At 58.4% G+C, this 20,539-nt stretch overlaps 2 protein-coding genes, 1 long non-coding RNA gene and 1 pseudogene across 5 annotated transcripts; 1 reads left to right on the top strand and 3 right to left on the bottom strand.

Moving 5' to 3' along the window:
• Positions 1 to 266: 266 nt before the first annotated feature.
• LOC122474089 lies at positions 267 to 372 on the bottom strand (annotated as a pseudogene).
• A 3,342-nt stretch (positions 373 to 3,714) lies between these two features.
• NOL12 (nucleolar protein 12) lies at positions 3,715 to 9,919 on the bottom strand. Its single transcript, XM_043562516.1, has 6 exons — positions 9,774 to 9,919; positions 8,315 to 8,420; positions 7,869 to 7,917; positions 7,171 to 7,313; positions 5,821 to 5,918; positions 3,715 to 5,399 (listed from the first exon to the last, which is right to left on the bottom strand). Exons 1-6 carry the CDS (start codon positions 9,854 to 9,856, stop codon positions 5,234 to 5,236), a joined length of 645 nt encoding a protein of 214 aa, XP_043418451.1. The 5' UTR covers positions 9,857 to 9,919; the 3' UTR covers positions 3,715 to 5,233.
• LOC122472727 lies at positions 9,747 to 19,808 on the top strand. 3 transcript variants are annotated; one of them, XR_006294514.1, is made up of 4 exons: positions 9,747 to 9,860; positions 17,694 to 17,956; positions 18,841 to 19,055; positions 19,696 to 19,808. It is a non-coding gene; the product is annotated as an uncharacterized LOC122472727 (long non-coding RNA). The 3 variants fall into 3 exon arrangements; XR_006294512.1 differs by having other exon boundaries at positions 17,694 to 19,055; XR_006294513.1 differs by lacking the exon at positions 9,747 to 9,860 and adding an exon at positions 16,514 to 16,624 and having other exon boundaries at positions 17,694 to 19,055.
• LGALS1 (galectin 1) lies at positions 14,526 to 17,947 on the bottom strand. Its single transcript, XM_043562517.1, has 4 exons — positions 17,836 to 17,947; positions 16,517 to 16,596; positions 15,018 to 15,189; positions 14,526 to 14,723 (listed from the first exon to the last, which is right to left on the bottom strand). The coding sequence occupies exons 1-4, from the start codon at positions 17,842 to 17,844 to the stop codon at positions 14,577 to 14,579; spliced, it is 408 nt and encodes a 135-aa protein (XP_043418452.1). The 5' UTR covers positions 17,845 to 17,947; the 3' UTR covers positions 14,526 to 14,576.
• Positions 19,809 to 20,539: the final 731 nt, after the last annotated feature.

Raw genomic sequence — 20,539 nt, 5'->3', positions numbered from 1 at the left:
GACACAGAATCCGAGCAGGCTCCGAGCTGTCAGCCCAGAGCCTGATGCGGGGCTCGAACTCACGGACCGCGAGATCATGACCTGAGCCAAAATCAGACGCTTAACCGACTGAGCCACCCAGGCTCCTGCCCACCACCCCCCACCTTTTTTTTCTTTTTTAATTGCAGCCAGGCTTACTTTTACTGAAGAAGCCAGAAACCTGAACTTCTGCATGAAATCTCAACATCTTAAAATATGGCTAAGTCAAATTGTTTTGGTTTTGGTTTGGTTTTTGCCTCAAAAAATTGGGTAAACACTCAGACTTGTTCCTCTTCACAGAGATCTTTAGTCAAGGGCAAAAGACTTCTAGGATCTGAAGAGAAACCAGAGTATAAGTCAGATTGTTTGTTTCTTTAAGTCAAAATGTTTTTAAATACTGTGAGTCAGACCAAGCTAATATGCAGTGTTCCTGAACTGGTAAATCACAGATAGATTTTCCTTTAAGTGTATTTATTTTGAGAAAGAGAGGGCAGGGGGTGGGAGGGGGGAACAAGTGGGGGAAGGGCAGAGAGAGGGGAACAGAGAATCCAAAGGGGTTCTATGCTGACCGCACAGACCCTGATGTGGGGCTCAAACTCAGGAACCACGAGACCATGACCTGAAGTCAGACGTTTAACCAACTGAGCCTCCAGGGCACCCCTCACAGATAGGTTTTTTATTCCCTTAGTGATAGTTGAAATAGCACCCCCTCCAGGAAGCCCTCCCTGCTTCCCCGGCCTTAAGAAAAGGGCTCACTGTGCTGAGCTGAGATCTCATACAAGACTCACATGGCTCCTAGGGTGTCTTTCGTGTTGTGGACCATGTGAGTGCGCCCCTGGAAGGGAAGACTCGGCTTGTTCAGCCAATGGGTCAGTATTCATGTCTGTATCGAGAGCATGGCTTGCTTCATGAGGGGGCCACCTCAGTGTCCCTCAACTGCAAAATGGGCTTAATGGCATTGCCTAGACCGTGGGGTTACTGTGAGAGCTCAGTGAGTGAAACCAGGTAGAGTGGCTGGTATACAGTGAGTGTTCAATAAATGCTACTAATACCTCTCCTCCAGTCTTCTCCATTCGGTCCCCACAGCTATAGCTTGTGAGCCATGCGTCGACCGTGGGCAGGGACTGCCCTCTCCTGCTCACCAGTGGATCCCCAGTGGCTGGGACTTCTTAGCGCTCAGTAAATGCTTGGGGAGGGAGTGAATGGACACCTGCCTGAGAGGAGGGCCTCCCTGCCTCTCACGGAATGACAACAGGGTCCTGGAGCCCCCAGTACTCCCAGTGCACCATCCACGCTGCCACTGGGCAGAGGGGGGATGTCTCTAAAACAGTCACTGACCCCGACTTTCCCCTGCCAACCCCCCAACCCCACCTCAGGGGGTCCCAGTGCCCACAAGCTAAGGGTCCAGATCCTTAGCTCAGTATTTGAGGCCCTTCAGGGGCTCCCTGGCTGCCCCCCACCTGCCAGCTCATCCCCTCCCATAGCCGCCTGGCCAATCCAAATCGTCCCTCAAGGTTCAGGTCAAGGGTCACCTGTCTCTGCTCTGTGCCCCTCTGGGCCCTCTAATACTTTGCTGAACCTCTGGCCTCCAGAGGGACTCCCATGTGTCTGCCCCCTCCCTGGGATGCAGGGACTGTGTCTTCTTAGCCATGACGTGTAACCTCTGACATTACGTACCTGGAGACTCAGTTTTCTCACCTGTCAAATGGAGCTGACATCCGCTCACAGTGCTGTTCTAATAATGTAACCGTCTGACACAAGAGAAGGGCTTGATAAATTGCTTTCCCAGCCTCTTTGTCTTTTGGTTGTTGTTTGGCAATCCTGCTGACCAGGGTGCAAGGGAGAGGGCAAAGCTCATTGGACGGGGAAGGTTTGTTTCACCCGGGCCCCAGGAGAGATGCAAGTGGTGATGGGAAGGAGGAAAACAGATTCAGAAACTTGCAGACAGGCAAACAGAAACTTGCAAACTGGGGCCAGAAAATTCTAGAACACATTGTTTCGAGAGTTACTGGGAGCACCTGTGGGGAGGGGGAATTGGGTCCCATGTGATGCAGCCAGGATTGGTTGAGGACCCACAGTGAGAGGGGCCCTGGGCCAGAAGGAGAAACATAGCAATTACGGACACAACTTCTCACTAGGGGGCTCATGGTCAGCCTGCGAGGGGGTTGGGAGACAGACATAACCAGGTTACGATATGTTCAGTGTTTGAAAGGAGGCAACACCAAGTGTCACTGGAGCCCACGTGGGAAAAGGATGAATTCCCGGGGCTGGAGGAGGGGTCAGGGAAGGCTTCCCCGAGGAGGTGGCTCAGAACAGAGCAAGAGAGGCTGTGAGCGGTCCGTGAACTTCTAAAGGGCGCCTACCACATCTGGAAGAGGCAGATGTCGGCTCAAAACCCGGAGGACGTTTGTCACGCGGGACCCGCTCACAACTGAACAAGGCAGTGAGGTCTTCAGCTCAGAAGCTGCGAAGCCCCTGCCGGAGCCATTGACAGTCCAACCTGGGGGCTTCGAGCCGCTGAGGCTCCGGGGGGCTCTGGAGAGGATGAGAGCAGAGGTCTCCCCCGCCCGGAACCGTCTCCTCCGTGGTTGCCCCCCAGGCAGGTAGCTCCGCCAGGCCTGCCCACGCGTCCCCCTGGGGAGGGCTCAACCACCCCAAAACACAACCTACCGGGAGAGCCTGTTCTCTGCTGAGCGGATGGCCTTGCTCCCCCTAGCACTGGCCTGACATGTCGGGGAAGCTCAGTGCAGTCACCCAGGAACAGAAAAGCGTCTGCTGTGGCTCTAGTTCCATACGGTTGGATCCCCTCCCGACAGCCCTTTCCTCGTATGTTCAGCTCCCGGGGGAGACCCCACTGCTTGTACCCCAATACCGACTCTCCCCGAAGTAGCACAAGCCTTAATTCTTATTTGGGAACATGGTTCTCCAGAACGGACCGCAGTCCGCTCTCTTCCTCCTGCCCCGTCTTTGCCTTCTGCTGGACTAATGGCACTTGACAAGGGTCAAAGGTTCTTACAAGGAGGAGGGGCATGCTCCTCAATCCGTCCTCCCACCTGCTGGCTGAAAGGCAGGTGTGATGGCTGAGGCTCAAGCAGCCATCTTGGACCACGAGGTGGAAGCCAGGTGTTAAAAATTGCACAAAACAGGGGCACCTGAGGGGCTCAGTCGGTTGAGCGTCCGACTTCGGCTCAGGTCATGATCTCGCGGTTCACGAGTTCGAGCCCCGCGGCGGGCTCTGTGCTGGCAGCTCGGAGCCTGGAGCCTGCTTCGGATTCTGTCTCCCTCTCTCTCTGCTCCTCCCCCACTTGTGCTCTGTCTCTCAAAAATAAATAAACATTAAAAAAAAATAGCACAAAAGGCTAAAAGGTCTGCCATCCCAGCCCCCCGGCTCCAGGCTAGTTACTTCCCTGGTAAGCTCCTCTCAAGTAAGCCAGTTATTTTTAAATTTTGGTTCATATTATATGCAACTAAACCCAATCCTTCTTTATAAAGCTCCCGGAAGCCCCAAGCCCGGGAGGCCCACACGACGGGACGGCGGCAAGAGGAAAGAATCCAGGTGCGAAGCCTGGAGGGGCTCCGGGGAGAAAAGACAAGTTCTCCAGAGGGTTCCGATTCCACCACTTCTGGTCCCAAGACTGGCAAAATCGCTGACTCAATTTCCTCGGTCTGCTGGAGGAACTGATGTCACACACAGGAGAGAGTGGCTGAGAATTTAATACTTGCAAACGGCACAAACTGTAGATGTGGGTGGTGAGTGACCCCGTGTCTCTGGGGATGGGGGACGAGACGTGGGTCAGATGTCTCAGCGGCAGCCATAGGCACCCTGCAGGTGCACCTGGGAAGTGGCTCCCTTCAGCCCCAGGGCAGCCCTAAGAGGTAGGTGTCTTGCCATCTTACGCATGGCGACAGACCCAGAGAGGTCAGCCCGGCGAGGCTCCCACGGAGGCCAAGCGGCCAAGCCAGGATCTGAACCTGAGCCCTGCTCTGTGCACGAATCCCTCGGACCCGGGGTGTTGTTCTGCTCCCGGAGGCCTGTGAGGGCCAGGCTCACGCTCGCTGCCCTGGGTTGAGCGCTAGAACCACCTGGAGAGCCGGCGGGCCCCACCCTCTGCCCAGGGTGGAGTCGGCCGGGCGGAGGGAGTCACCCCACCCCCGAGAACCGGGAGGCAGCAGAGAGAGCAGGTGGAAGGGGCTGAAGAGCCGGTCACAGGTCCTGTGCTCCGCGCCAGAATCCCAGGAGCCAGCGAGGGGCAGAGGGTGGTGGCGGCTCACGGGGTTCCTCGACAGGTGCTCCGGCGGTCCTCACCATCCATCTATCTACCTGCTGCAGGCAGGATTCCACCCTGCTCGGTCAGGGGAAGGGGGCTCAGGCGGCTCACTCACAAGCGGAGACAAGGAAGGGACAGGGGGCGTGAAAACCCGGCAGCCTTGCAGAACACCCGCTGGCCTCCTGAGGGGTCTGCCTGGGAACCGCCACGCTTTCAAGTGAGTCGAGACACATTCTCTTTAAAAGGGGTTAATCACGCCTTGATCGGTGACTCTCCGCGAGCTGCTGGAAGCCTGGGGAGGATGCCCAAGTTTGGGGGTGGGGAATGCTCTGGAACTCATCTGCTTCCAGCACTTCGATTTCAGCTGAGGGGACCAAGGAGGCCACGGAGAAGGGACGGACCCACGGCCTCAGCCGGTAACGGGCAGAGGCTGGCAACGCTCAGCCACCTGCCTCGGCGGCCCACTTCGCAGAGCAGCAGGACGACTCCGGACCCTAGCAGTGGTTATGCTGGCCTGGAGCCCGGGTGAGGGGGCCCAGACCCAATGCAACCTTATCACCCCCCCGGGGAAGACTGCTGGACGGTGAGGACAGACCCACTTCCCCGACAGGTTCCACCCCCTCAGAAGCCTGCCCTGGGCACGTGGCACCAGGGTCAGGGACAAACAGATCACAGGGGCACTTAGCTTCACAAATCCAAGGACGGCTCAGTGGGAAGCCTTCCCACTAAGGCAGATGCCCCCGACTTGGCTCTGAAGTCTCCTCCTGAGGGAAGCCAGCTCTCAGCTGCCTGCCCCCTTCCAGCGTCCAAGCTCTGGGCCACAGAGGAACTGCCTCCCAAGCCGGGGCCGCAGAGTCACCCCCCCAGTGCTGGGTTCCTGGGACCGCCAAGTGGAGACAGGACGGCCCCTGACAGCCCAGGCTGGGGCGTGGCCTGGTTCTCGGAGCTCACTCTCCGCTGTGCCGGGCTTTGCCCGTCAGCCGGCGGCGCTGGGTCTTGCTCGTACGGGTGGCACTCGGGGGCTTCTTGGTGGAGTCTTGGGCCCGTCGGGGATGTTTCCTCTTGCCCTTTTTGCGACTGTGTGCATGCAGCGAAGCCGTGAGAGCGGAGATCCTGTAGGAGGGTGCAAGGCTGGTGAGGCTGGGAACAAAGCATGGGTGGGAGGCTGGGTGGCGGGGTGACGGATTGCCCGGCTCACGGAGGACGTCGGAACAGGCCTTGAGTGCCGGGAGAACCACATCCATGCCAAAGGCAGCCGGCTCTGACCCCAGAGGCCCTGCCAGCTCCTCAGCTCATGAAAAGGCCTTTAGCCCAGGCACCGAAGGCACCCAGGGCTGGCCATTCTCAAGGAGTGGAGGTGGGGGACAGTAAGGAGGGAGGGACTCCTCAACAGGCAAAGCAGAGCAGCTGCTCCAGGCTCCACACCTGCCCCATGCCACCCACCACCGGCCAGCGAGAGGCGACTCCAAAGGCCCGGCCACCACTGTCAGCCATGAGGGAGCAGTGTCATAGGGGAGGACAGGCCAGGGCTCACCGTTGGGACAGGAGGGGATCTCTGGACTTCCTGGGTAAGGCTCTGGTCAGCTTCTCCGTGGATGACACCTCTTCCTCGGACCCGTGCCCGGCCGCTTGCTAAAGAAGCACAGGACAAGGACTATCACACAGAGTGGCAGGTCGGGAAGCCTGACCCCGAGCAGTCACGGCTATGTCACGTGAGGGCATGGCCTGCCGCTTCGAGGCCTGGCTCGGGGGCTCGGAGAAGGCCGCGGGTAGAAAAGCCACGTGTGCCCCCAAAGCGGGGATCACACGGGGAAGAGCTGTGTTTCAGAGCCTCTCCCCCAGTTTTCGAGTTCTTTCACCTGTGAACGTCTGACCGTCCACCGTAAGCGGAGGCCGGGAGGACCGTGAGGAAGATTGAGCACAAAACAGAAGGTGAGGGCGAGACCACTAAGGGCGTGACAAGGCAGCAGCTCAGGACTTAAGGACACGTGAACCCGTGACAGGAAGCGTGGTTTGCCTCGTAACCATGTACGTACAGGTATTTCCGTGAAAGGCCCACACAGCCAGGCAGACACAACTTCAGCCGGAAACAAACGTTTCAGATGACACTTAACTGGGAGGCTTTTTGATGTTTTCAATGATGTTCTGCTCTCTTTCCTTTTAATTGTTCACTTGTATTTATTTGTCGAGAGCTGAGGCCGGTTCGCCCGCGTAGCATTTCCTTGTCACTTCCCAAGCCTCTCCCTTCGCTCACACCCCCAGCAGTCGGTGCCCCCGCCCCCGAGGCGAACAGGTGACACCAACGGAAGCGGAACACAACACGCTGCCGCTTCGTCCAAAAGCAGCGTTTTCAGTCCGCCCTTTAGTGACGGCTCGGTGGGTCATTAGTCAAGGCGCGTTGAGTGCTTTTAAAAGGGGGGGGATGCTTTTTTTTTTTTTTTTTACTGTTGGTTGCAACGTGCTAACACCTCCCAGCTCAAAGCCTGACAACTTCCGTGTGACTGCTACCGTGCAGCGGAGTGACCACAATAAACGGCGATCTTAGGTGCTTCTCTCGGATTAACCGCTTTTACACTCACGGCAACCGCCACGAGACAGGCGCTATCACCAGTGACCCCCCCCGCCCCCCCCCCCCCCCGCCTTACTGGGGCAGAAAGGAAAGCTGGCAAGGCAGACACCTGCCCACACCCCCACAGCCACTCAGGCATGGAACTGGCTTCTGGAAGCCCCAGGGTCAGGGATTTGGTCCGGGCTCTAACGAGCGCCCAGCAGGGAGAGAGCCCCCGGCATTGCAATCCCCAGGACATGGGCCGGCACTTAGCAACCCCGACAAGCCAGTCTGCACCTGGGCCCCTTCCCTCCTGGGGCCGGAAGTTACACCCACCTCGGGTGGGGGCAGTCCAAGCAGGCGGGCCCCCGAGAGGTCCAGGTCGCTGATGGTGGTCACGGTGACCGTGTGGTTGGGATGGTCATACTGCACCGACTCTGTCTTTGCTGTCACCAACCTGTCCAGTTCGTCTGCCTCCTCTGCGCAAGGTGGGCAAAGAAGCGGGTCGCAGCCTCATAGCACAAGTGACCAGATTCTAACCCCCCTCCCAGCCCTGGAGCGCAGCGGCCCCCGCTACTCTATGGGAGAGTGTCCAGGGAAGTCACCGGCTCCAGAGCCTGGCCTGTGGACAAACGTAAGTGATTCAACTCCTCCCTTGATGCTCCAGGGGGACCTCAGACCATCTGGTTCTCATCTAGGACAAACCCGATGTGACCCCAGCAGCTGCTGCTGCCCATTCCCTCTACCCCTAGTCCCTCTAGGCCTCAGAAACTGGGCTTTCTGCTAAGGAATCGCTTTCCCAAGACGTCTGTCCTCCTCGTCTCTGATCCACTCGCGTTTAGACGTCCCTGAACACCACCCGTGACCCCCAGGTCACCACCAAGACGCCTAGAGCTAGGGCAGTTGGCTTCTGTGCAGCCCCCACACCTCTCCCCTTTCACCCACCAAGGGATTAAAAAAAAAAAAAAAAAAAAAAAAAAAAAAGCCTAGGCCTGTTAGCTGTTCTCCAGGTCAGGGCAAAAGCTGGGACTTACCCAGAGCCTCCTCTCTCTCTGCCAGCAGCTTCAAGTACTCCTGATGGCGCTAAAGCCAAAAGGGAAGGGAACACAGTGAGTACGGCCTCTCCGGCCAACCCCAGGCAAGAGCACTGCTCACCTCCAGGGTGAGTGAGACCATGTGTGGCTCGGGATGAAACGCTAGGAGATTCCATCCTAAACCGTCCCCAGACCTGGGCCCATCGTGATTCTACCTGTACAAACTGCTCCCCAGGCCTGCCCACACCTCCCCTCATTCCTGCAGATACCCCTATTAAGGCTAACCAAGGCTGTAAATCCCTTGGGAGTCACATATATATTCAGATACATATACATTCAGATATGCATTCAGATACATACATATATTCAGATATATATATACACACACATACATACACACACACACACTCTCTCTGTCTCCCTAGTCCCCTTCCTCCCCCCTGTACCTCCTCCCGGAGTTTCTTCTGCTCCTCCTTGAGCCGATGCTTGATCTCCTCAATGGCTGCCTTCTTCCGCTCTACCTTCCGCTTATGGAAGCCGGTCAGGTACTCCCTACAGGAAAGAGGCAAGGGAGAGTCAGGAGGGGACACAAGGAAAGGAAGGCTCACTGCAGGGAGAGAAAAACCACTACCTCTGTACTGCTCCGAAAATTAACACAGGTTCAACTCACGTATTCCTCACAACTTGTAAGCAGGTACCAATTCCCAGTTTACAGATGGGGACACTGAGGCACAGAGAGGCTAGGTCACTTGCGAAAGGTCATAGAGAGTGTAAGTTTAGGAAGAAGAGGGAGATGCTGCCTGTTTCCACCCACCACCCTCCAAGGCTCTCGACTTCAAGCAACAGGGCCAGTGGGGGCCCTTCTACATTGCCAAATTCCATTACCCAGGGGATTAAGCCATTTCTAGCAAGGCCACTTTTATTTATTTTTTTTTTTTAACGTTTATTCATTTTTGAGAGAGACAGAGTGTGAATGGGGGAAGGGCAGAGAAAGAGGGAGACACAGAATCCGAAGCAGGCTCCAGGCTCGAGCTGTCGGCCCAGAGCCTGATGTGGGGCTCAAACTCACGAACCGTGAGCTGAAGTCGGACACTTAACCGACTGAGCCACCCAGGCGCCCCCTTAGCAAGGCCACTTTTAAGGCCACCCTCATCCAGACATCTGCAAACTTTCCACCCGACTGGCACATTTGCCCAGGACACCTGCCCCCTGGACCCAACCGTAGGGCCTGTTGACGCCACCCTGTGTATCCTGACGATGCTCCAGCATTCCCCTCTCCTATCTGATCTTGGCTCCTTGTCATCTCTCTAGTGCTGGCTGCACCATCCCCAAACGTTCCGGGGCCCAACACTAGGTTTTTCGCTGACCCGCTACCATATGCCAAAGTGGCACTCTGAATGGATAGCATCTGACGGACTGGACGCTGAGGCTCAGGGGTCCAACCCAGGGGTCCTGCGATCTGGCTGGCACACACACCGAAGGAGCTCAGCACACGTCTTGACGAGTGAATACGTGAACTTGAGCCACTCTCATCTCATGCACTCATCACTCATCACCAACAGCTGAGTCTACCGCGTGTGGGGCGGCTGGGCTGGGCTAGGGAGATCGAAGCCACCACTACGAGCCGCCAGCTCCCAGCCGAAGCGCACACAGCAGGAGCAAGGTGCAAAGTGAGCAACGAGAGGGCGGGGCGGGCGGTTCCATTCCCCACGCTGGGGGCCGGCAGCGGCCGCTTCCATTCCGCAGTGGGGGTTGGTGTCGAAAGTGGGGGGGGGGGGGGGGGGCAACGGGCCACGCCAAGAGGGAGGGGCCGGAAGGGACCTCTGCGGGAGTGGAAGCCGCCCGGGCCAGGCCGTGGCCTTGGCCGGCAGCCCGAAGGAGATCCGCTCCAGGCTTGGCACTCACCGCCGCTTTTCTTCGTCGAAGCTGAGAACGAGCCTCGGCCTCCGGTCGTCGCCATCTCGCTTCTTCTTCTTGTTGCGGCCCATACCGGTGAGGCCTCCGGCAGCGCGCGGCCCGCACGCCTAAGACACTTCCGGGTGTACCGTTTTTACCCTCTCGGGCGCGCCGCGCCCTTAGGCTCCGTCGTTCCGTTCCTCAGGCCCCGCCTTTTAAAGGGGCCGCGGGGCCGGCCTCCCTAGCCCTGCGTTTTGGGTGTTCCCCCTCCGTGATTCCTAACCCCAATCGGTCTCGTAGACTAGCAACAGTGAAAGCGAGGTTCCAGAGCCTAGCACGGTGGCCGGCGTGCAGTAGGTGCTCAATACGGAGATATTAGTAAACGGGCCAAATATTTCTGATCCTACTTATTTTGATTCTCATGGCAACTCGTTGGTGGTCTCCCAAGAGCACACTTCTGGGGCCAAACTATCTGGATTAGAACCCTGGTAGTCCACGTACAGCTGTGGTTCTGGACCAATTGCTTTTGCTTTGCCCCGGTTGGCCTATTTGCAAAATGGGGATAATTACAGTGACTTTGTAGGGTTATTGCAAGGCAGTGGTTTTCAAACTTTGGCTTGCGTCAGAATCCCCCAGAGGACTCGCTGAAACACAAATGGCTTTGCACCCGCTTTGAGTTCCTGATTCAGCCGGTCTAGAATGAGCCCCATAATCTGCATCGCTAACACGTTCTCAGGGGTTGCTGGTCCACGGACCACACTTTGAGAACCACGATTCTGAGGAAAGGTGAGTTATGTCACAGTGTGTGTAAGTAAGACATGCCTCGCACGTGTTTGCGACACAAGCCGTCTCCCCTGTCTGTGTGTCAGTTTCCCGGAGCGTGCCATGGGGGTGTAACAGCACATCCTCTACTGAAAATGAGGGCACGCATGTGAAGGCATTCAGTAGAACACCACCTGCAGGGGCATTTTAGTAACTAGGATTGTATGCCTGAATCCCCTATCTCAGTTCATCTGTGCTGGGTGCCGCAGACAAGCTGCTACCCTTGCTTGTAAAGACTGGCCAGTCTGGCAGGGTCACAGTGCCGGGTCACAGTGCAGGGAGAAGCACAAGAGGCTGCAGGAGGCCAGTGTTGGCTCCTCCAGTGCAGAGGGCTTCTCAGAGGAGGTGACCCCAGAACTAGCTGAGAGTAGGGACAGCGGAGGAATAAAAGGCCCTTAAGACTCCTCCCCCTTCTCCTTTGACAAGTAACGGGAGCCCAGAGAGCAAGTAAACACACGTGCATTGAGTGCCTACTGTGTGCCAGGCACACGGAGAAGAGACGTGTTCTTTCAGCAGACGCAACGTGTCCAAGGTTACAGGGCTACTCTGTGTCCAAGCTGGGACTTGAACCTGAGTCTGTGGCCTCGTGGTCCAGCTCCCTGGGCCACTGGCCTGAGGGATCCCTCCCCCAGGAGCTCGCGTGCCCGCTCTGGAGGGCAAGATGCGGACCCTGACCGTGGGTTTTGGAAGGAGCCAGACACACAGTGGGTACATCTCTCTGTGAATGTCGAACCCATTTCACAAGGGGGCTCTGCCTGAAGGGTTCCATGCTGGGTGCTGAGAGGAAGTTATCCTCGAACCCTGGGCACAGCAGGGGACTGCCCCAATGGTGGGGCTTCAGGGTGATGAACACTTGCCCTTCTGACTTTTTGCCCCTCAGTGGCCACACCCTAATAACACCCCTGGTACCCTCCCTCTGGGTAGAAGCATTGCCCTGGCTCCGGTGATGCCCCCAGCGATGCTGGGGTTCCTCCTGGATCCCCAGCACTGGCTCTCAGGGCTGCTGCCTGCTGTTTACCAGGTTCCGCCGCCCCAAGCAGACTGGCTATAGATGAAAAGTGCCACAGGACTTGATAAATCATAAACTTCCCTGGGCTCCTTCCCTCTCCATCGTCCACCCGTTCAGTCTTCCTCTGTGCTGAGGAATGTTCTCGGGGCCTCCCGTGGATTATCTCAGTTGACCTTCCCAACCTCCCTGTGACTTGTGTATAAGTAATACATGCCTCGCACGCTGCCCTCGCCCCTATTATACGGAAACGGAAGCTCAGGCAGGGGAAGTGCCTTGACCAAAGTGTCTCAAGTAGTAAGTGGGGGTACAGAGCCATTCCCTGACTTCTGTCCTCCCCGAACTTCCAGCCTGACACAGAGACGGGGACCGAGGAAGGGGACAGCTGCTTCTGCAGGACCTTGTGTGGGGAGCTCTGGGTGGTTGGCTCTCCAGCCCTTGCTGCCTGCCTGCCCCTGTGGAGCTCTGGGAGACCTCGGGTCCAGAAGCTTCGAGTGCAGAGCGAAGACTGCCACCTCAGGCAGGCACCGTTACTCCACACTTCCCAGGGCATTTCAGGTCCCCTTGCCCCAGGAGAGGAGACAAGGGCCTAGTACCCCACCCAGACTCCAAAACTTGAGAGCCCTTTATGGCAGCTCATGGTCTAAAACACCTACCCCTCTTTGGATGGGTTTCTCCTTTGAAATCATTTTTATGGTTACTGGGCACCTACTGGGTGCCGGGCACCATGCATTTCTCTACATTATTTCAGCTAATCTTTGCACCAATCCCACAGGGTGGATACGAGTATTTTTCCAATTTGGTGATGAAGCAACCGAGGTTCAGAGAGGTCTAGCAACCGGTCCTAGGACACACAGTGATGGAACTGGGGTTTGAACACAGGTGTGTTTGACTCTGAACCCAGTTTCCTTCCTCCAAACCCAGTGGTTTAATTCCCTATCTGCCCCAGGGCTTTCCTCTGCCCCCTTGTAGTGCCTCCCAGACCTGGTGCATTGTGGGTGTTCAGCCCGCCTAAGGGAGCATCAGTGGGGCCGAACCCGGGAGGTCCCGGGAGGCCCCGGGAAAAAACAGTCCAAGAGACACTTTCTCCGTTGCCCAGCAGAGGGCGCCCCACCACAGCCAGACTTCCAAAGCCGTTTCCCTTCAGGCGGCCACTCGGGTGCCCCAGGAGAGCCTGGAGATGGGGTGTGGCTCATGGCAGACCCCAGCGTGTGCACTCCATCCTCCTGGGGCCGTCTTATAGGGATGTTCTCCCTAGGGGACCCACTGAGATGGGAATCAGCCACCCAAAAGGGCTCAGGTGCAAATACTGACTCCCATTTTATAGATAGGGAAACTAAGTCTCGGGGTGGAAAAGTGCCACTGTGAGTCCCACACCCAGCGCTGCCCGGAGAATGAAATTTGCCAGCCTCTCCCCCCACCACCTCCCCGCCCCCCCCCCACCGCCCCGCATACACACACAGCTCAGGAGATAGTGCCCTAGGGTTTGGGGGGAGCCCACACCGAGGTTCTGAGCCTGAGTCATCCAAAACATTGGCTCGGTTCTGGGGGCTGTTTCTCAGGGAGGTAGGGGCCTGCAGCAGGGAGCAGGAAGGAAGAGGTGCTGGGAAATGGTCGGTCTGCAGGGTGGCCCGGCCACCAGCTCAGATCCCATCACTTGTGACAAGTAAGTGTGATGGGCTGGGTTAAACACCGCCCTCTGGGGTGACAGAGCCTGGAGGGTCTTGAAGACTGTCCTCTTTGGAAGCCAAGAGGAGAGACACATGGACACCTCATCTCAGGCCGAGTGAGTTCCCCGAATTCCTCTGCCCTGCAGGAGGCCTCTGGGGGCCTAGAGGCTAAGCTGCAAGTCTGCTAGGTTCTCCGTGGGGGTGGGGGTGCTGGCATGGTCCCCTCACACCCCAGTTCCTCCTCTACAGAAACAGGCCAGCAGGGGCTGCCTGGCTGGCTCAGTCCGAAGAGCATGTGACTCTTGATCTCAGGGTCATGAGTTTAAGTCTCACATTGGAGATAGCGATTACTAAAAATAAATAAACTTAGGAAAAAGAGAAGAAAAGAAAAGAAAAAAAAAAGGCCAAGGCCCGTTGCCCAAGCCCATCTTTCCCAGAGTCGGGATGAGGGTCCTGCGCCGGGGCCACGGAACCAGAAGTTTCCAGACTAGCACCCTGGCTGCCCTTACACTCCAGCATTGGGGTATGTGGCCTGGGCCCCACAAAGCTGGGATGCCTGGGGAACCCCACAGGGCTCAGCTGGGCCTGGTGCAGGCCAAGGGGTCCTGTCGTCATGCAGAAGCACTTTCCTCCCCTTCAAATTCAGGTAAGAATGTCTCGCGAGCAGGGATGGGAAACTGCTCCCCACCTTGTGCCAGGCATTAAACTTGTCCTCCTTCACACATCATTTCATCTTCAGGACAGCCCTCCGATAGGCTCAGAGAGGTCAGTTAACTTGCCCGAGGCCACACAGCTCGTAGCCCCACCTCTCTGAACCAGATCTCTTTCTGGCCCATGAAAGCCAATGAGGCGAGCCTCAGGGATTGTTCCCGCCCCCTCCCCCTGTGCTGTCAGATAACCATGGCACCGATCGGTCTGTCCAAGCCTCTTTCCCCCTGGTTTCATTTATTCGGCATCTTTTGAGCACCTACTGTGTGCTGGGGCTCACTGGGCTGGGGGCTGTTTGAGGACTGTGACTGGGTTTCACTTAGCAGACACCAGTCCCCTCCGATGCACTGAGTTCCCTGTTTGGCCCTGGGGACCCAGGGGAAGATGTCCCTGGCACTTAAAAGAGTGTGCACCGAGGAGGTGAATGGAATCGAAGAAAGGAGCGGAGCCTGGGGGAATTGGTGGCAACCCTCTTTCCCGCACCCTCCTCCCTCCACACACACACACACACACACACACACACACACACACACACACGAGGACACGAGGCTGGGCTAGGGAGAGGACAGGCAGCTGCCTTTATTAGGGGCCATGAGCCGGCTGGCTTCAGTCAAAGGCCATGCACTTGATCTTGAAGTCGCCATCGGCTGCCAGGTAGTTGATGGCCTCCAGGTTGAGGCGGTTGGGGAACTTGAATGTGTGTCCATCTGGCAGCTTGACGGTCAGGTCGGCCTGGTCGAAGGAGATGCACACCTGGCGGGGCAGAGAAGGGCAGTGAGTGGGGTGGAGCCCGGGCTCGGCAGTCAGAGCCGGCAGGTCCCGGGCCCTCGGAGAGCTCCTTCCTCAAGGAGCCCTGACAGCAGCCCCACTTCCTGGGCGGGGCTGCTGAGGCTGGGAGAGGGGCTGGCGCTCAGCTCATTGGCCATCAGGCAGCAAGTGAGGGGAGGGAGGGGACTGGGGCAGAGGAGGGAGGGGAGGGTGGGCCCTAGGTGTTTAGCCAGCATACCCAGCGCCGCCCCAGCCCACTGCCCCCAGGCCCCAGCCCACCTCTGCGACCGTCCCAGGCTGGAAGGGGAAGGCGGACTCGCGCTGCTCGGCGCCCCAGGCCCCGGCGTCCTTGCTATTACACACGATGGTGTTGACGTCTCCGTGCGCTTCAAAGCGAGGGTTGAAGTGCAGGCACAGGTTGTCCTTGTCTTTGCCCAGGTTCAGCACGAAGCTGCGGGGGGGGGGGGGGGGGGGGCATTGAGGCCTCCTCGGCCAGCTGCAGCCCCCTCAGGCTGACCCGTCGGTGCCACTCAGTGCACCATCACTGGGCAGGGAGGCAAGACACCTGGACTCTAGTTCTGGCCCTGCCGCGTCCTTGTCGTGTGACCTTGAGCAAGTCCCTGGCCTTCTGTGGATTTCAGTCTCCTCATCTGCACAATGGGGGGCAGTACAAGAAGCATCGCTAAGGGTCCTGCTGCACTGACGGCCAAGGCTCTCGCTCACCGACGTTAGTGTCCCTTTGGTCAAGGATGGGGACTCCTTCCAGAAGGTGACCTCTGGGAGGGCAGGTGTCCTGTCTGGTATATCTCTGCACTCCCGGTGCCCAGCATGACGACACACAGTAGGTGCTCAATAACGATGGCGCAAATAAACACATAATAACAATAACCGGGTTCATGGGTTCCAGCCCCGCATCAGGTTCCGTGCTGACAGTGCAGAGCCTGCTTGGGATTCTCTCTCTCCCTCTCTCCCTCTCCCTCTCCCTCTCTCCTCCTCCCCACCCCACCCCACCCCCCGCTTGCATATACTGTTTCTCTCTCTCAAAATAAATAAACTTAAAAAAAATAATAATAATAGCAATAATACATTTGCTGAGTGGAGACAATAGCAACACCACCGGGGGTGGGGGGTGGGGGTAAGAATGAAATGGACAATGCACGTGAAATGTACGGCTCTTTCTAACGTCCGCTGGTCATCACCAGCATCCCCGAGAGAGAGAGAGAGATCCAGCATCTCACCTCCTCCACACCACCACCTGCCCCCTCCGTGATAGGGTAAGACTGAAGCTCGGGCGGTTGGGGGACTGGTCCAAGGTCACATGGCTGCTGAGAAACTAGGCAGCTGGCCTCGTGAATGAATGAAGGAAGGAAGGACCGAAGGGACGAAAGGTTGAGTGAGTGAAGAGCGCGGGAAAGAAGGACCTCCGAGGGCCAAGGGCGGGGCGACACCCCTCGTTCCCTCTCCCGGGCCCCCCCACCCCCACCCCCACCCGCGGCCTTGGCTCGCGCGCACAGTGGGGGCAGGGCCAGCCAAGGTAGATGACGAGGCCGCAGCTGGTTTAGTTTAAGAGGCTCCAGCAGGGAGGGAAGGGGGCGAGTATACAGGGGGCGTCCAGACCCCGCGCAGGAAGTGACTCACTCAGAAAACGCCACCGCCGACAACCCCCCTCGCAGCCGGAGGGAGGGGCGGGGCCCGGCCGGCCACGCCCCTGCCAGACGCGGGGCGGGACCCTCGGGCTCCAAGCCGCCTGCCCCCGCCCCCCATCCGCACCCCCTCACCTCTTGGCTTCGGGGGCCACCTCGCCCCGCACTCTGAGGCACTCGCCAGGTTTGAGATTCAGGTTGCTGGCGACCAGACCCTGCAAAGACGAGACCACAACCAGCCGGGTTAGAGGACGCAGTGCCCGGGGGTGGGGCGGCGGGGTGGGGTCGTCCCCGCCCGGGATCCTCTGACCCGGCCTGCGGAAAGCCTGGGGAATCGGTAGCAAGTTCTAGACTCTTTGCGTGGTCCTGGGCAAGTGCCTGCTCCCAACCGGGTCCTTTTCCTATCTGTAACACGACTGAGGTCGTAGAAGCCAAGATCTGAAGTTTTTGCGGTTCGGCTTGAGGATTTTGGATTCAGAGTGGCTATGCTCCATCCCTTGGTTTAATAGATGGAGAGAATCTGACTCGGAGCGAGTGACACTGCGATCTGGTGGCAAAGGAAGGGGGATGGAGAGGTCCGCCCTTCGGTTGGAAAGGAAACAGCCCGGGGCTGGGCGATCCCCCACCATCCCCTTCGAGCCCCTCGGTGCAGAGAGGGGCAGGGGCTGGAGATGAGACCCCTAAGGGGCGCAGCCAGGCCCCTCTGCAGAAGGGAGAGTGGCGCACCGGCCGGAGTCAGCAGCCTGGCTGGTTCAGCACTAGCAAGATCGAGCGCACAACTTAACCGGCATGAGTGGTTCCTTCTGCCAGAACCGCGAACCCTTTCCCTCGGGGCCTGTGGAAGAGGCTTGCCTCCTTCTCTCTCCCTTAGCACCCATCTCCCAGCATGGGGAGTGGCGGGGAGGGTTACCCAGCCCCCACCCGACTAGCCTGGACAGAACCACCCTCCACCCACTAACCCAGGCAGGCGCCCTCCCGGGCAGCCTGTCTCAGATCCTGGCGACTTTGCAGAGCTCTCTGGAGCAGAGGATGACTCTGCCCTGGCCCAGCGACTGGGGACAGCTGCAGGAGGGGGAGGGGACAGGAGGCTCTTTGGGGTGGAGGAGGGGGAAAGGGACAGCGGCTCGGGCGTCCTTAAAGTGCCTCCCTACCCCACCAGTTGGCCACACCCTTCTCACTCCCACTTATCAGGGAGCTGCAAAATGTCAAACCTTGGCAGAAATCACTATGCTGTCAGACCCTGGAGGAATTCAGATAAGTCTGAAGCCAGAGAAGGCCTTTGGGGACCATGGCGCCCACCCCCATTTTACAGACGGGGCCACTGAGGCCCAGAAGAAAGAAGGCCCTTGTTCAAAGCCACACCCTGGGGACTAGAACCCAGATCATCTGCGCCTACTCTCCTCTGTCTGCCCCCACGCCATCCCTGGGCCTCGGAGCGGGGTCCCCGCACTCACGCAAGCCATGATTGAGGACAGGAGGATGTTCCTGCGGACTGCGGCACCAGCGGTCTCAAGACTCTAGGAGAGAGATGGGCCCCCGGGGCCGCTCCCACCCTTTTAACCGGACCAGACTCCGGTGAGTCCCGCCCCCCTGGGCGCCCAACCAATTGTAAGTCAGGACTGAGGAGGGGGCCCCACCGGAGGCGGAGTCCATGGAATTTTGAAGCCCTTCGGGAGCAGAGGTGACCAATCGGAGCGGTAAACCCCCTTCTTCTTTAACCACTCCCCCGGGGTCCAGGCTCCACCTCCCATTCTCCTTCATCCCTCCCCACCCCCCACCCAAAAAATTGTGCTGTGGCAGGGATTGGGGGAAGCCAATGGAAAATAGTTTGAGGATGAGTTAGGCACGAGAGTTGGCGGGAAGGGGGCCTAGGGCCAGCAGGCCGAGCTCCGGGGGTAGCCAGAGAAGATGGCTGAGGGGATACAGGGTCCTTCAGGGAATTAGAATTGGGGTTCTTGAGGCTGCCCTGGCAGGGACCAGGGCGTGGCCGCGCTGCAAGGCCTCTGCAGAGAGCCCAGGACCATTAACCACAAGGCCCTGGCCCCACCCGGGCCTCCCCCGGAAGCAGGGATTGTGGCTGCTGTTCAGGCTTCTCGCTGGCGCTAAAGAAAGGCTGGGCCGGGTGCCAGGCCTGACGCTGCCTCCGGGGCTCAGGCCTCAGGCCTCAGGCCTCAGTCCTCCTGAGGGGCCTGCTGGGGATCTTCCAAAAGCCCCTGCCTGACAGCCTCCGGCCTGAGAGTCAGGCCTGGGAGGGGGCCCGGGATGGGCCCAGCCGTGAAGGGTTGGGGTCCCCCCTCTGAACACCCCCCCCCCCACTTCTGCTCTCTTCCCATCTGTCTCTCCAAGGCTAGGCACTGCCTTTTCCTTCTCTAGTCATTTAACAGATATTTTACTGAGCATCTACTATGCGCTGGCCTGTGAGGAGTCAAAGGTGAACTCCATCCAGCCCCTGCTTTCAGGTAGCACACTGCTGGGGCCGGACCTGGCCATGAACCTGAGTAAGTAGCATGTTGCTGGCTCTAAGGGGAGTCATGAACAAGCACCGTGGTGCCGAGGAGACTGTCCAGAGTGTGAAGAAGTGTGAAGGACGGATGAAGAAGGAGGGCCTGGCTTTCCAGCGTGAGCAAAGGCGCAGACCGTAACAGTGAACATCTGGGCATGGCTGGAGTTTGGGGTATGTTGGGGAAAGATGGGGCATGGGGCCGGGAGGCCAACAGTACGTGGATCATGAAGGGCCTCTTTAAGGGGCTTGGCCATTGTTTTAACTGAGGGTGCTGGGGAGCCATAGAACGTTATAGGGAAGGTGAGTATTGAGGACAGACACGAGTTACAGGGAAGATCGCTGTAGCAAGAGTTGAGGGTGGATTGGAGGGGTGCTCACCTCATACCCAGGAGCTAGGAGGAGAGAGGGGGATGGGGAGCACTAGACAAGGTGGGGCACTTACTCGGAGAGTTGTCATTGGGACCTCCTTCCCCGCATTGCCATCTCCCTTCTGAAATTGCCAGCACCGAAGATGTGGACCAGGAGGGACTCACATCTGGAGGCCAGGCCCTCCGTTGCCCCCCCTCCACCCCACCTTCCTCCGGATGACTGAAGCCCACCCCTGGCACAGGAGGAGTGGGAAGGGGGGGGGCTCATTGGGCCTTGACGCAGGCCGCCCCCTGTTTGAGCCCATCACCCCTCGGAGCCCAAGCCTCCGAAACCAACCACAGCTGTTTTCAGTTTTTCCTCCAGGGCCTCTCCTAAACCTCAACGCAGGGAGGGGGTGGGCGGAGCCAGCTCCGAGGCCTTTCCTGTGTGCTTCCCCGCCAAGGGCCACGGACACCCTCCGCCTGATCAAGCAATAGGGGCATTTGAGGAGTCCCGGACCGAGGAGCAGAGGTGGTTCCGGCACAGTCCTTTCCTGGCTGCGTCGCGTGGGTCTGGCTGGCTGTCCCAGCCCAGCAGGTGGGCTCCCAGGGCATCAAGAGCTGCTTCCCCCCTGCTTCCCCCAACTTGGAAGACAGGCCCAGCACCACGAAGCGTTTGCTGTTGGACGAGGGGCTGCTTTATTCTCCAGGGTCTGGCCAGCTGAGGGCTGGTAGAGAATCGGCATGGCGTGGGGAACAGGCCTCCAGAAAGGCCCCTCTGGGAGTCTGGGGAGTTGGAATCTGGTCCCAGCCCTGCCACGCCGTCCCCCAGGGCATCCTGGCAAATCAGTCTGCCCATCTGTAAACTGGGGAGGTGAAACCCTGCTCTCCTACACAAGGTTACTACGGGGTGGAATTCATGTCTGTTGCACTAAATAGGTGATTCCCCCCCCCCCCCCGACCCCTCCCCCGCAATCTCAGAAGGTTTTAGCTTCCCTCTTGTCTCTTTCTAGGCTGAGCTTACCTTTCTGGGGTCAACACCTCTGGGAAGTCTCCCTCTTACCCCCACCTGACCCCCAACAGTCCCTGCCTGCCTATGCTGGAGCAGGGAGTCTCTCCAGATTCCAGTGTCCCCTGTAACACGGGTCATGGTTTTCCCGGGTGGGGGCAGGGACCAGGTGCACTGTGTGTGCCGAGCTCCCGCCCAGTCCTCGGGGCCTCCTAGCGATGGCACCCACTTATCTGCCCGGCCCTGTGCCCGGCGCCTTGCTTTCATACATTATCTCATTTCATCTACACCTCCCCCCT

Source organism: Prionailurus bengalensis, chromosome B4 (assembly GCF_016509475.1).
Source record: "Prionailurus bengalensis isolate Pbe53 chromosome B4, Fcat_Pben_1.1_paternal_pri, whole genome shotgun sequence".
In the NCBI taxonomy this organism is placed as follows: Eukaryota; Metazoa; Chordata; class Mammalia; order Carnivora; family Felidae; genus Prionailurus; species Prionailurus bengalensis.
Note: the sequence above shows the minus strand (reverse complement) of the source record. Positions and strands in the feature narration are given on the sequence as shown.

Coding starts and splice junctions, on each gene's coding strand:
- NOL12 (XM_043562516.1), bottom strand. CDS start 9,856: ATGGGCCGCAACAAGAAGAAGAAGCGAGATGGCGACGACCGGAGGCCG. Junction 7,918..8,314: donor AGAAGAAACTCCGGGAGGAG/GTACAGGGGGGA, acceptor TTTTGGCTTTAG/CGCCATCAGGAGTACTTGAA. Junction 5,919..7,170: donor TTGGACTGCCCCCACCCGAG/GTGGGTGTAACT, acceptor GTGCTTCTTTAG/CAAGCGGCCGGGCACGGGTC.
- LGALS1 (XM_043562517.1), bottom strand. Junction 15,190..16,516: donor GTGGCCCCCGAAGCCAAGAG/GTGAGGGGGTGC, acceptor CCCCCCCCGCAG/CTTCGTGCTGAACCTGGGCA. Junction 14,724..15,017: donor AGCCTGGGACGGTCGCAGAG/GTGGGCTGGGGC, acceptor CTGCCCCGCCAG/GTGTGCATCTCCTTCGACCA.